We start from the raw sequence: 13,611 nt of genomic DNA on the forward strand, positions 1-13,611 counted from the left end.
CTGCACGACTGAATTTCTCTTCTGGGAGATCAATAGAGTCTTCTATTCTATTCTATTCTATTCTATTCTATTCTATTCTATTCTATTCTATGCTCTTTAATTTTTGTCTTTTACATGTACAAAATAAAAATCAAATCAAATCAATCAAATCAAAGTCCCACTGACCTCATGGCGAAACACGAATCCGGATATTCCCGCCACCAGCTCAGCGAGGAAGACGAGCGACAGAAACATGGCGTACTACCGAGACAAGAGGGCGGGGGGGATTTGCATAGCGAGCGTGAGAGCTGGATGTCATTTGCCTGCGGCGGCTCACACACTTAGACACCCTCACTTAACCACCATTAACGGAACAAAGTGGCCCGCAGCATCTGCCGGATTACTCATCCTTATCTCTGGGACAGAGGTCGCCCAGCACCCCGGGGTGATTAATCACCCACCCCCCCGGGCCCCCCCGGGCCCCCCCGGCCCCCCCGGCCTCTCACCAGCTTCAGCATCCAGGGGCTTCCCCGGCAGGTGGCGAAGCAGCCGAACAGGCCGAACACGATGATGACGGTGCCGGTGCCGATCAGCACGTACGGCGCGTTGGTGGAGTTGTCGGCGATCAGGGAGATGTAGGGGCCGAGCATGAGCTTCCCCCAGACCCCCACGGCCAGCAGGATGGCCCCTGTTATCTGGAACACAAGAGCAGATATTACGAGAATTATGAGTTTACATGCAGTCACAATTCGGGTTATTGTTAATATTCCGGTTACTGAAACATTGGGAATAATGTGTTTCCATGCGTGAGCAAACAGGGTTATCCATGTTTACATGGTGATTAATCATTCAGGATATCTGGATCAAACCAGCGACGCACGGAGAACGTGATGACGCAATTCCCGTTATTTCGACTTCTTCTTCCTGGATCCAAATCCAAAACAACAACAATAACAGCAGCACGGCGGAAAATCAACAGTCCAGTAGAAGTCGCCTTTTCCAGCGTCTTCCAGCGGAGCTTGATCTGGTCTGGCGTTCCTACAAATGCTGCTTTGCGCAACTTTTCTCTCACCTTCTTGTAAATCTTCTATCCCGGTACTTTCTACCGTCTACAAATGCAGAAATGTTCATATCCTTCATTACATTTATGAAGTGATTAGTCTCCTCCTGGGGTCCGTTTCACAAAGCAGGTTCAACAAACTCTGAGTCTAATCCTGAACTCTTAGTTGATCTACTCTGAGATCGGAAACTCTGAGTTTTCGGTTCCAGAACAGCGGATTTGAGTTAATTTACTCAACTCCAAGTAGTTTCACCTGGAGTTAAGCACTACCACTACAACTATCAAAAGCCAGTATCTATAGAGCCCTGATACAAGGATTCACCATGGCAACCGCCGACAACAAAAGAGCGACATACTTTTTCTTTTTTTTTTTTTAACTTTATTTAATATTTCAATTTACAAAATCCCTTTGAGGAAACGTTAGTTTGCATCTGAAGATCCACATACTTCACGCCGTGTCCTTTTTCACCCGAATGGAATAAGAGATTTTAATGCGCACATACGGTGAATTTGAACGTGAATTTGAATGTTTTTCGAAAAAAGAGTAACACCGCAGCACAGAATAATATAACATTAATTTAACAGATCTCCACATCATTCACCTGCAATCCTGTGGAACTCCTTGATGGATTGAGCAGGTTTATGTAGGCTTGCCACCCGTCCCTTGAAATACGGAATTGTTCCGTAATTGGGAATTAAAAGTTGTGTTCCGTATTGAACCAATACAGACACATGCTCCTATTTATTTATGTAATACAGGTGGAGGTCGGAAAATTTGAATATATTACAAAACTTCATTCGTAGTAAATTCAACTTAAGGTGAAACAAATATTATTTCCCACTACATTCAAAGTGAGATATTTCAAGCCTTTATTTGTTATAATTTTGATGATTATGGCTCACAGTTTATGAAAACCCCAAATAAAAAATCTCAAAAAATTTGAATATATTATGAAATCATTAAACAATTCAATCATCAAAATTATAACAAATAAAGGATTAACATATATTGCTTTCCCTGTAATGAGACTATGTATAATGTACATGTATTACGTGGTCTGATAACCATCTCCCGACGAATATTTAATTCTCTGCGCATTAATGCTGCACCTTCATCAATTGTGTCTTCATCAAAAGGACATGCCATGTTCGTGACAATGGACTTCTAATATATATACTGACTCTGTTTTTAATGACAGACGGCAGAACTTCGCCAAAACTCGCCTGCTGACTGAATGAATGAGGAAATCAAATGTGCGTCTGTCTCTGAAAGAGGTGGAGACGCAGAAAAACTCCAGGTTCATTCATATAAACCTGGTCCCGACCAGGTTGGGTTCAGAGCGTCTGTTACTACGGTAACTGACCCAGAGCTTAAGTTACCTCTCTTTGTGAAACAGGCTAGAGTTACCTCTCTTTCTCTGGTTTGAGTTACCTCCCTTTGTGAAACGGAAAACTCAGAGTTTCCCTCATTTCAGGGTTAACAGACTCCGAGTTTTCACTAAACCTGCTTTGTGAAACGGACCCCTGGTCTTGGTTTCTCCGTGTTTATAAGAACTTCCTGGATCAAAAGACCAGGATTCCTTGCGAAAAGAACATGCGCAGAAAACAAATTCCTGTTCCGTTTGATCGGGATATTCTGTTAGGCGTTTACATGACCCAATATTCGGGTTTTAAAAGGAGTAACCCAGGGGTCATATTGGGGTTTTAAAAACCGGAATATGAGCAAATTCGGGTTATTGGTGTTTACATGGCCGTGCGCAACCAGGTTATTGCTAATATTCTGGATTTAAAAGGGTTATTGATGCATGGAAACACAGTCATTGTAGTCCTGATCGATCAGCCACCCAAATCAGGTCATTTTCAAAACATCGGTATCAGCCAAAAAAGTATTGGGACATACCTAGTTATTCATGTTTTTTAATATATATTAATTATCAAATCGTTTTACAATTGTATTTAACAACTGTATTTAACAACACAGACAGTTGATGTGTGTTTATTATAAGATATTGCTTTTGGGCGGCGCCGGCGGCTGGAAGAGACGTTTGTGCTGGAGGGGGAAAGAAGCGTGGCTAACAGAAAGCTAACAACGCCTAACCTACGCTCAGATAAACGGAGACTAGCGGTGTGTCTGAAATGCCATACTAAACAGTATATACTCAAAAAGTATACTTTAGTTCGGCAAACTTTTGAGTAAATATCAGTAGTGTGCATTAATTCGGACGTACTACTCAGAGCCACACGGCACTTCAGGGCCGGTTCTAGAAAATAATTACTACGGTGCATCTCAGATCAGAGGGGGTGCACATGCCTGGCACGTTATTCAACACTAAATTATGCATTTTCCCATAATTTCAAGCGGAATGATACCAGTCAAACAATAATATTTAAAGTGTATTTCAAATGCATTTTTGCAGCAATATCGCTGCAGAACAAAGAAAATGCTACATTTAGTCTGGACTACCTCACCCATCAGACAATCTAGCAACAGAAAATAAAACATAGAAAAATAAATAACAAAAAATAAATATAACCATAAATATAAATTTGCTGGCGTGGTTGTGCTCGAACAACTTCTGAATATCCATTGTTACTTTGTGTTAACGGAGCAGCAGAGAGTCTTGCTGGTGCAGGAAACTGATGGAAGCAGATCAGTGACGGACACTGGCTGATTTATGGTTCCGCGTTGCACCAACGCAGAACTTACGGCGTAGGATACGCGGGGACGCGAACGTACGTTGCGCGTCCCCGCGTACCCTACGCCGTAGGCTACGCCGACGATTTAACGTGGAACCATAAATCAGGCTTAACGTGCGCGCATTTGTCCGTTTTCTTTTCGTCTTTTCAACTGAGCACGCAAACAGATAAACTGAGGGTGCAATGCTTAGGCACCCTCATAGAACCGGGCCTGCGGCACTTCCTGCCGTTGGGAGGGGGAGTTGTTACCAGGGGTCCGAGCACTGTTCCTTGGGGGACACCAGAGCTAGAGGGGGGCGGGTTGTGATGTAAATGTTTTCAGTTGAACCTGCTGCTATGTGTGATATTATAACAGTTGTGGGGTTTTTTCAGGGGGGGAGGAGGAGAAAAGGGATCAAGGTGAAACAAGAAAGCAGAGCAATTAGCGTAAAGAGGAGGAAACGCAAGGCAGGAGACACAGAATCATCCGGAGTGCGGTGCTGCTCAGCTGCTTGGTGAATACGCCCGAGAAGAGAAGCAGAGAGAAGCAGAGAGAAGCAGAGAGAGGCAGAGAGAGGCAGCGAGGACGAATCAAAGAGGCTCTTTGATCCGAGGCGAGACGCTTCCTCCTGTTGCGCCTCTCTTTAGCATTTCAAATGAAGGGGACGGATGAAAGAGCGCGTTGTTGCAGCCGGCTGAAGCGGTGTGTGTCTCAGCTGGCGCCGGCAGGACGAGCTGCTGATGATCTGGATCTGGCGAGGGCCGGAACCCTTCCTGAGGGCTGTTTCCTTCCCGGAGGATGCAGCTCGCCGCCCGGCCGGCCTGCTGCTCTACCGGCCTGACGCTCTGCTACGCTAACCCTGGATTAGGCAGTGCTAGTGGGAATCTAATCCTGGATTCACACTTAAAGCGTCATTAATTTTCTATGAAAGCGCTGCGAGAGGCCTCGGAGGCGTCGGGAGCAGCGCGTCCAGAGCGTCAATTTGAAGTTGAAAAATCTCAACTTTATGCAAATGAGCAACGATTTTATTTGCTTCATCGATCCAAAGCAAAATAATTAAAAACCGTGCTTATTAATCACAAAACACAGTTTAAACTAGGACTGAACGATTTTTGAAAATAATCTAATTGCAATTTTTTTCCTCAATATTGCGATTACGATTTAATATGCGATTATTTTTTCAAGGTCCTGTTCTCATGTATTTTTCAACTACACAAGCAATAAATCAGTCTGTTTTATAATGAACAATGTCAGATTTATTTAAAGCACAGATTACAACAATAAAGAAAACAAATCTGTGGCTTTACCTCTTTAACACGTCTACACACGTCTGTACACACGAGTGTTATGGGTCGTTCTCTCTGAACCCAATCACACAACACCAAACCGGGTTAAACTTTAGCCAAAACGAGGCGTAGTTTAATAGAAAAACACAAAAAAACTCCCACATGGAACAAAAAACCTTCCTCACAGGAAACTCAGAACTTCTTCACAAGTAACTCAAAAATCACAGGGAGAAAAAAACCCACCAGCAAACTAAAAAAAAACCAACAAAGCTCAGAGTTAACAAAACCAACCAGCAATGAACAATTGGCAGCCCCGCTATTTAACCTCCTGATGAACTGACGAGCTGCAGGCTCACAGCGCGACTCACTGTCCGCCGGTGTCCGGCTCGTGCTCCTCGCCACGCAAACTCCGCGCTCATATATTTCCTCGCCCTATGGTAGATTTAGGTTACGTGGCACTGTTTACTTTTTTTCCCTGCCCGCTCTTCTCTTCCCGCTCTGCTCACTCGCACATCACGTGACTGGTCAAATCGCAGCCTTTGCGGTTAGAAAATCTTCTTTTATCACATCGCGATATTATCGCAAATGCAATTAATCGTTCAGCCCTAGTTTAAACATATGACCAAACCCGCTCCGACCCGGTGTGTCAGTGTTCACCGCAGACAGACTGCAGCTTCACCGGGACCAACGATGATGTTGATGTTGATCCAGGACCGACCTGGTTAAGGAGCATCAAACTAACTCTTATCTACGCGGAAATAACGCTGAAATATAAAGAAGGTTCCCAAAGTGTGATCCATGGTGAAATAGGAAACTGAAGATGTGCACACTATTGCAGCGCAGCTTGCAGACGTCGACGCCTGCAGTGTCAATCTACAGCGCGATGCTGGCGTCAGGCGATTTTTGATGCTTTCAGTGTGAATCCAGCATAACGCTCCGCCGTTCTACCGACCTGCCGCTCTACCGTGAAAACATTTAGTTCAGATAGAAACATTTAGTTCAGATAGAAACATTTAGTTCAGGTAGAAACATTTAGTTCAGGTAGAAACATTTAGTTCAGGTAAAAACATGTCAGTTTGCTAGATAAAATAAATGAATTCCTGATAAAAATAAGTTTGTTAGTGCACAGCTCTGCTCATGTGTTCATGTGAATGAGTGTACGTTTGTACATGAAAGTACAATCTGCATTGAGGCTTCTTGCTTTGGGAATCCCGGTCTGTGATTGGACGCTGCCTCGGCGTCGCCGCTGCTCATTTGCATAAAAGTTGATGCTAATTGACCTGTTTGTTCTCCTTTTTTCCAAATGAGAATCAATAAGAGAATCGATAAAGAATCTAATCGTTAAAAAACGAAATAATACAATAATACAAAATCGAAAATGAAATCGGAATTGGAAAGATCGTATCAATTCCCGTCCCTAGTGAAGCTTTTGGTGTGAATCCACGGTTTCTCTGGAGGAGCAGTCGGGGCTAAATGTCTTAGTGCACCCCGAAGCCTTTCCAGCCGGAGAGAGTGAAGCAGCAGCTTTTCCCTCGTCGTTACCGCAGCAGAACCCCGACAGAAACGATGAGCATTAACATGAACCGGAGCTTTTACAGCTTCCCCTCTCTGCTGTGGTTTAGATAAAGTCTCTGCAGGATTCTGGCTCCGCTCCGGTGTTTACTCTCCGCTCTGCTGGCAGCTGCAACATCACCGCAGATAAAGGTCCGTCAGCCCCGGCCCTCGGAACCGAGTCTCTGCTGCTCCGTTCACCAGAGCCGGTTCCTTTAATCTGGACCTTTAGTCGTATATTTATGGGGAAATGGCTCGGCTTGATTCAGACTCGTTTTTTACATGAATACTGAGAGAAAAGAGGACAAAGAGCCTCAGCTGGAGCCTGGAGGAGCCGCTGTTGTCTTGAAACAACCGCCCCAAGGCTAAACCGGCCCGTTGGAGCCGTTGTCGAAATATTTTAGAGAGTTGTTGGGTTTTACACCTTTTCATCCTTCATGGCTCATGTGTTGCTCCCAGAGCTATATATATATATATATACTGTATATATATATATATATATATATATATATATATATATATATATATATATATATATATATATATATATATATATATATATAGATAGATAGATATATATATCTATATACCTTAGGTTTTTACCAAGCTGGTATTAACCATTAATATATATGCAGACAAAAATTTAAAAAAATATATATATATATTTGTTTTAACTCCTGGATTTGGGTCTTCAGCACACGTCAGAGAAATAATAATAATAATAATTAAAGCTGCAAGCAGTGATGAAAGGGCCCTCGCACCCTTGTGCACGTTCAGGCTCCAGTGGAAGCTTGTATGACTTGATGTAGATTCTTCAGGCCTGGACATTTAGCGGATGAAACCACCCAAGAGTCTCTATATCAAACCATTCAAAAGTTATGGAAGAAAGTAGGAACTATCAGATATGGACCAATCAGATGAAGGGAGGGCGCGCTTTTTGGCGTCTATCGTCGCCACGGTAACGCTTTTGACGCTTTTGGCTCCACCCGTTTTGTCCCCGTGTGTTTTTCCACAGCCAGGTGAGAAGTGGGCAGGTTGGGGTGAAGCTGCTGTGACGTACTCGATTGCGCAACACCTTTGTTTATGTCGGCGCTGATGAGAAATCAGCTGGAGCCGCGAGCGGCTGAGAAAAAAACAGCCCGTCTACATCCCTTTTTAATTTTCTCGACAGCCACCAGGTTTATGAACATCTGCACCTCAGAGTTGGATCACCAAACAGACGTTTTGCGCTTTATAATAAAATCACTGCGAGCCGCGGGTCGCTCTCGCGCTGACTCCCGCTTCCTGATTCAAACGTCTGACGGCCCCCCGACCAATCAGTGGCGTGGAGGGTGGTGACGTCAGAAATAGTCCCGGCTCAGCCCGGATAAAACCTCGCCAGAATGGTTACAGAAAAATGTATCGGCTTGGAGCGGCTATGCCCGTCTCAGCCCCTAGTGCAAAAGCGCAAGACGGGGCCGTGGTGGGTAGAAGCGAGCAGAGGCGGGACTAGTGCGAAAGGGCCAATTGTGTTATTTTGCCTGAAAACATTCAGATCTGGACCCGGTTCCGTTCAGCCGAACAGGTCAACTTGTGTGTATTTCTACTCTCATATGTGTATTTTTACTCTCACATATGTGTATTTATACTCTCATAAATGTGTATTTATACTCTCTCATACAGTATATGTGTATTTGTACACTCGCATGTGTGTATCTGTACACTCATACATGTGTATTTATACTCTCATACATGTGTATTTGTACTCTCACATGTGTGTATTTCTACTTTCACATATGTGTATTTCTACTCTTGCATATGTGTATTTCTACACTCATCCATGTGTATTTCTACTCTCATCCATGTGTATTTCTACTCTCAAATGTGTGTATTTCTACTCTAACATATGTGTATTTATACTCTCATAAATGTATATTTCTACTCTCATCCATGTGTATTATACTTTCATCCATGTGTATTATACTCTCATCCATGTGTACTTGTACCCGGCAGTGAGGTGTACCAGGTACCAGGTACCATGTTAGGGTTAGTACCACTAAAGCAGGATCTGCTGCTCATAAATAAATAACTGATCGTCTCCTCTGGTTCAGACGGTGAATCAGCTGCAGCTCCGCGGCCCTCACCGCCCACACGTCCTGTTTGAAATTCAACGCCCAGCCGGCCGCCGTGGCAACGGCTCACACTTTAAAGCATGCCGCCCCCCCCTAACCCTCCCCCCACCTCCAGGCCGCCCCCCCCACTCCGTCCCCCCCACCTAACCTCACCACTCTGCCCCCCCCAGGCCGGTCTCGGCGGCCTAATAAAGAAACAGAAGGTGCGATGACAAAATATGCCGCAGATGACGCCAAGCAGACTCCGCCACCTGCTCCGGTCCGTGTGCGTGCATGTGTGTGTGTGTGTATGTGTGTGTGCGTGTGTGTGTGCGTGTGTGCATGTGTGTGTGCATGTGTGTGTGCGTGCATGAGTGTGTGTGTGCATGTGTGTGCGTGCATGTGTGTGTGTGTGTGTGTGTGTGTGTGTGTGCATGCATGTGTGTGCATGTGTGTGCGTGTGTGCATTTGAGTGCATGTGTGTGCATGTGTGTGTGTCCGGAACGGCGGCACAGATCTTCACACTTGAGACTTTATTTGCTGCGACAGGCTGCTGACAGTGAGACCGCGGCCCGACACCGAACCCCCCGGGCCCCCCCGGGCCTCGGCCCCCCCTCCGAGCCCCCCACCCCCCTCTGGGCCCCCCCGGGGGTCCATGAGGGCCTCAGCGCTGACACACACCCCCCTCCACTTCAGCTGGCTGAAACCTGACGCTGGAGAAGTGAGCGAGCGCTGGCCGACCGTCCAACCAGACTAAATATATAAATATCTGCTCTCAGCTCGACCTCTGCAGGTTCGGGTTCACCAGGTTCTGATGGAGGGCAGGTCCAGGTGCCGGGGCCACGTCTCCCCGGCTCAGGGAGTCCATCATGAAACCCCCCCGGTCCCCGGGTGAAACCAGCAGGAATCAGCCACCGAGCAATGCCAGTTTTACTAAAACCAGTGTTTATCCTGAATTACCGTATTTTCTGGACTATAAACCGCTACTTTTTTCATAGGTTTTGAGCCATGCGTCTTATACAAAGGTGCGGCTATTCTGTGGATTTTTCTTCCACCGCTCGAGGCGCTCTAACCAGAATTAGAATTAGTGATGCACCGAAATGAAAATTTGTGGCTGAAACCGAAACCGAAAATTATAATAAACACTTGGCCGAATACCGAACATGGTTCTTCAGCAGTTTTTCATTTATTTTGCCAATATTTTCACCATTGCATAAATCAAATACATTTGATTTAGGCATGCTTTTCAAAGAAAAAAATCTTTTACAAAATTACAAGGTAGAAAATATTTATTGAACATAAAAAAATGAAAATTTTTTAATTTCCCAGCATTATGTTGTTTTGGTTCCACCTCCTGGTGAATGTTGGTAAAATTCTTATGGGGTTAGTTTTTGGTTGGTCAACGATTTATGTAGTGCGCAACGTTACGGGACGGAGCGGCCAGTCTATTTCCTTATTTTACAACGCCGTTATTAATTGTTTTTTTTTCCCACTTATTCCACCGAACACCAAGTGTTTTTTTGCCATTTTCGGCCGAACAATTTCGGTTACCGAACAATCGGTGCATCACTAATTAGAATCAAAACTAAGACAAAATAAATGCAAAGAAGAATACGTTACTTCTTCTTTAGCAGATAGAAGTAGAAGCAGATTTCAAACAGATAAATGGATAAGTAAATACCGGTTATTTTCTCTTGGTTCTGTCCCGTTTTAATCAGCAAAGTTGCTGCCGTGTTAAAAGACACTGTTAGGAAAGGATCTATTTAGGTACAAACATGTACATCATTTACAGTTCAAAATCCTTCTGTACATGTAGTAAATATCTAATCTAACAACAGAAATATCTGCGGCTTGTATATCTTTTTTTTCAAATAGAGCGGATGCGGCTTGTATGCAGGTGCGGCTTATAGTCCAGAAAATACATGTATATGTGTATTTGTACACTCACATATGTGTATTTTTTGAGAGGAGAAGATTTTATTGTGCACTTGGAGAAAAAACTTGAAATGACGAGAATAATGTTGAAATACAATTTTGAGAAAAAAGTCGAAATGTCGAGAATAATGTTGAAATACAATTTCGTGAAAAAAGTCGAAATTTCGCCTTTTTTCTCAACATTTCATCTTTATTCACAAAATTTTGACTTTTTTCTCAACATTTCAATTTTTTTCCCGAAATTGTATTTCAACATTAATCTCGACATTTCAACGTTTTTCTGTAGGAGAAAAAAATTTTGAGAGGGGAAGATTTTTTTTTATTATGCACTTCAAGAAAAAAGTTGAAATGTCGAGATTAATGTTGAAATACAATTTCAAGAATAAAGTCGAAATCTTTCAACTTTATTCACAAAATTTTGACTATTTCTCAACATTTACCGTATTTTCCGCACTAAGGCGCATCTAAAAGCCTTTAATTTTTTCTCAAAAACCGGCAGTGCGCCTTATATAAGATCATTACGGTAATTCCTGTTACTGTAGTCAGGGGGATTGTGGGTAATGTAGTTGGTGTCGCCGAAGTAACGGCGCTAAAAACGTCAGGAATCGTCACAGACGTTCAAGACAACAGCAGCGACACTGACTAGCATAATGGAGACTTTGACGAGATGGAGCAAAGCTGGTTTTTATTTTGTTAATAAAGTTTGACATAAGGTACGTTTCTTCTTGTTTTTTTTTTGCATTTGCTGTAGGATTTTGTAGCATTTCCTGTAGCGCAGCTCCATCAGGTAGATACGTAACTCAACCCCAGCCACTATAGTAGGCTACGGTATTTTACCATAGATTTAGTGCGCCTTATAATGCAGTGCAACTTATATATGGAAAAAGTTTTAAAATACGTCATTCATTGAAGGTGAGCCTTATAGTGCGGAAAATACGGTAGACTTTTTTCTCCAAATTGTACTTCAACATTAATCTCGACATTTCAACTTTTTCCTCCAAGTGCATAATGAAACAAAAATCTTCCTCCTCTAAAATCTTTTTATTTTTCCCCTGCCTGGCTCTAATACTCTTCCATAATTCACCGCCAGAGACATACAGGCAATTTTAAGGTGTGTTTGATTTCTGCACCACTGCAGCAGAGGAGGACGGGTATGAGAGGAAGCTCCCGACGCCGAAGCAAACAAACATTATTCTGCGTCTGGTACGAAGCTCCGCTGCTTCAGCGACTGCACCTGAGCAGGAAACACCTTCTTCACCTCAGCAACCACTTTCCTCTGATCGATGTTTGAACTGCTAATGAAGTGAAAATGCTGGACATGTGTGGCTGCATCTACACCGCAGGCCTTGATGACCAGCTCTAATTTATTGCCTATTTCCAATTCCTTTAAAGCGTCTCTGTGCTTCCATCATGTTTAAGGTGACGGGCGTGATTCACACCGGCTGACTGCAGGGAAACAGTAGATGAGCTGAGAGAGACGGAGAGAGACGGGAGTTAAAACGATGCAGGGAAACAGTAGATGAGCTGATCTGAGACGGAGAGAGACGGAGTTAAAACGATGCAGGGAAACAGTAGATGAGCTGATCTGAGACGGAGAAAGACGGGAGTTAAAACGATGCAGGGGAAACAGAAGACGCAGCACGTGTTTAGGCTGAGTCAGGCGGTTCTGCAGGGAAACCCGAGTCCACTTCAAAGACACAACAGAACTTATTCTCAGAGTTCAGCCAAGGACGAGGGGAAGGAAACGCCCACCTTCGTTTACGACACTCATCACGTTTGACTTGGAGTGATGGAGAAAATGATGCGTCTGCAGAGAAACGGAATATTGTTTTCCATGAATGACTGAGAAACATCTGAATCCTGTCATTTCTGTACCGCTGACATGCTGGATGGATGGATGGATGGATGATGGATGGACTATGAAATAACGACCAATCAGATGAAGGGGGGGCGGGCTTTTTGGCGTCTAGCGTCGCCACGGTAACGCCTTTGACTGAGAAAAGCAATGCGCGTCGTCGCAGGATGGAGACGCACATTTTGATGTATAACACACCTGGGTGCACGTTACGGTTCGGGCCGTATTAACGGTGGAAGGAATGGCATAAATTGTGCCAAAATTACACGATTAATTCAAAATGGTCGACTTCCTGTTCGGTTTCGGCCATGGCGCCAAGAGACTTTTCTTTAAGTTGCGACATGATACAGGTCAAATCGTATTGTGGGGCTTGAGGCACAAAGTTTTCAAGGGGGCGCTGTTGAGCCGTTAGGCCACGCCCATTAATGCAAACCATTAAATATCACATTTTTCGCCAGGCCTGGCTTGGTGCAAAATTTGGTGACTTTTGGGGAACGTTTAGGGGGAAAAAAGGCCCTCATTTCGTCGGAAAAATAAAAACGAGAAAAAAAAAATTCCTACAGAAAATAGGGTCTTCGCACTGTCAGTGCTCGGGCCCTAATAATACTAACGAGTGGAGGCCACACTGTGAGTAGTGATGTCTAACTGTAACTGAGGATAATTTCAGCGTTGCAGAGCGCCAGAGTGGTCGGCTGAACCTTACGTAAAATTACGTATCATTTGGTAATCAATAAGCGACGGAGCCCCGCCCCCTTGACCTTCCTCCTTCTGTAGATTCTCAATCGAAAATCTTTTTCAAGCTGAAAGCAGACAGAAAATTGTAACACCCCGTTCACGTTACCGCCAAACTGAATTGTGACATTGACCAATCACAGTGAAGCTACACAGGTAGAACCAGCCAATGAGATTGTTCCTGGGGGAGGAAATGTCCCAAAGCCACAGACGGTATGAAGTTATGTATGTATTTGGTCATGTGACCCACTGGGTTCTGCAGAGCAGCTTTGAGGCCGGTTTTCCTTCGTACTCGAGAAGCCGACGGGAACACGCCCACCGCATGTCAATCAAAGTTAGCGTTGGAACCGGCTCCCTCAGCCGAACCCGACAAAATATGTGCAGAATCCCCATCAGACGTTTCCAGCAGAATACATTGTCTAACATGTCGACATGGTTTTTTAAAC

The 13,611-nt window shown here is 44.1% G+C and overlaps 1 protein-coding gene across 1 annotated transcript in view; it reads right to left on the reverse strand.

Annotated features, from left to right (window-relative positions):
- Positions 1 to 13,611, reverse strand: part of tspan7b (tetraspanin 7b) — a 30,287-nt gene that overhangs the window by 14,448 nt on the left and 2,228 nt on the right. Inside the window, exons 2-3 of the mRNA XM_061724646.1 lie at positions 486 to 674; positions 166 to 240 (exon numbers count right to left, since the gene is read on the reverse strand). Coding sequence (XP_061580630.1) covers positions 166 to 240; positions 486 to 674 — 264 coding nt within the window. The remainder of the gene's footprint in view (positions 1 to 165; positions 241 to 485; positions 675 to 13,611) is intronic.

This window comes from Cololabis saira, chromosome 6 (genome assembly GCF_033807715.1).
Source record: "Cololabis saira isolate AMF1-May2022 chromosome 6, fColSai1.1, whole genome shotgun sequence".
NCBI lineage: Eukaryota > Metazoa > Chordata > Actinopteri > Beloniformes > Belonidae > Cololabis > Cololabis saira.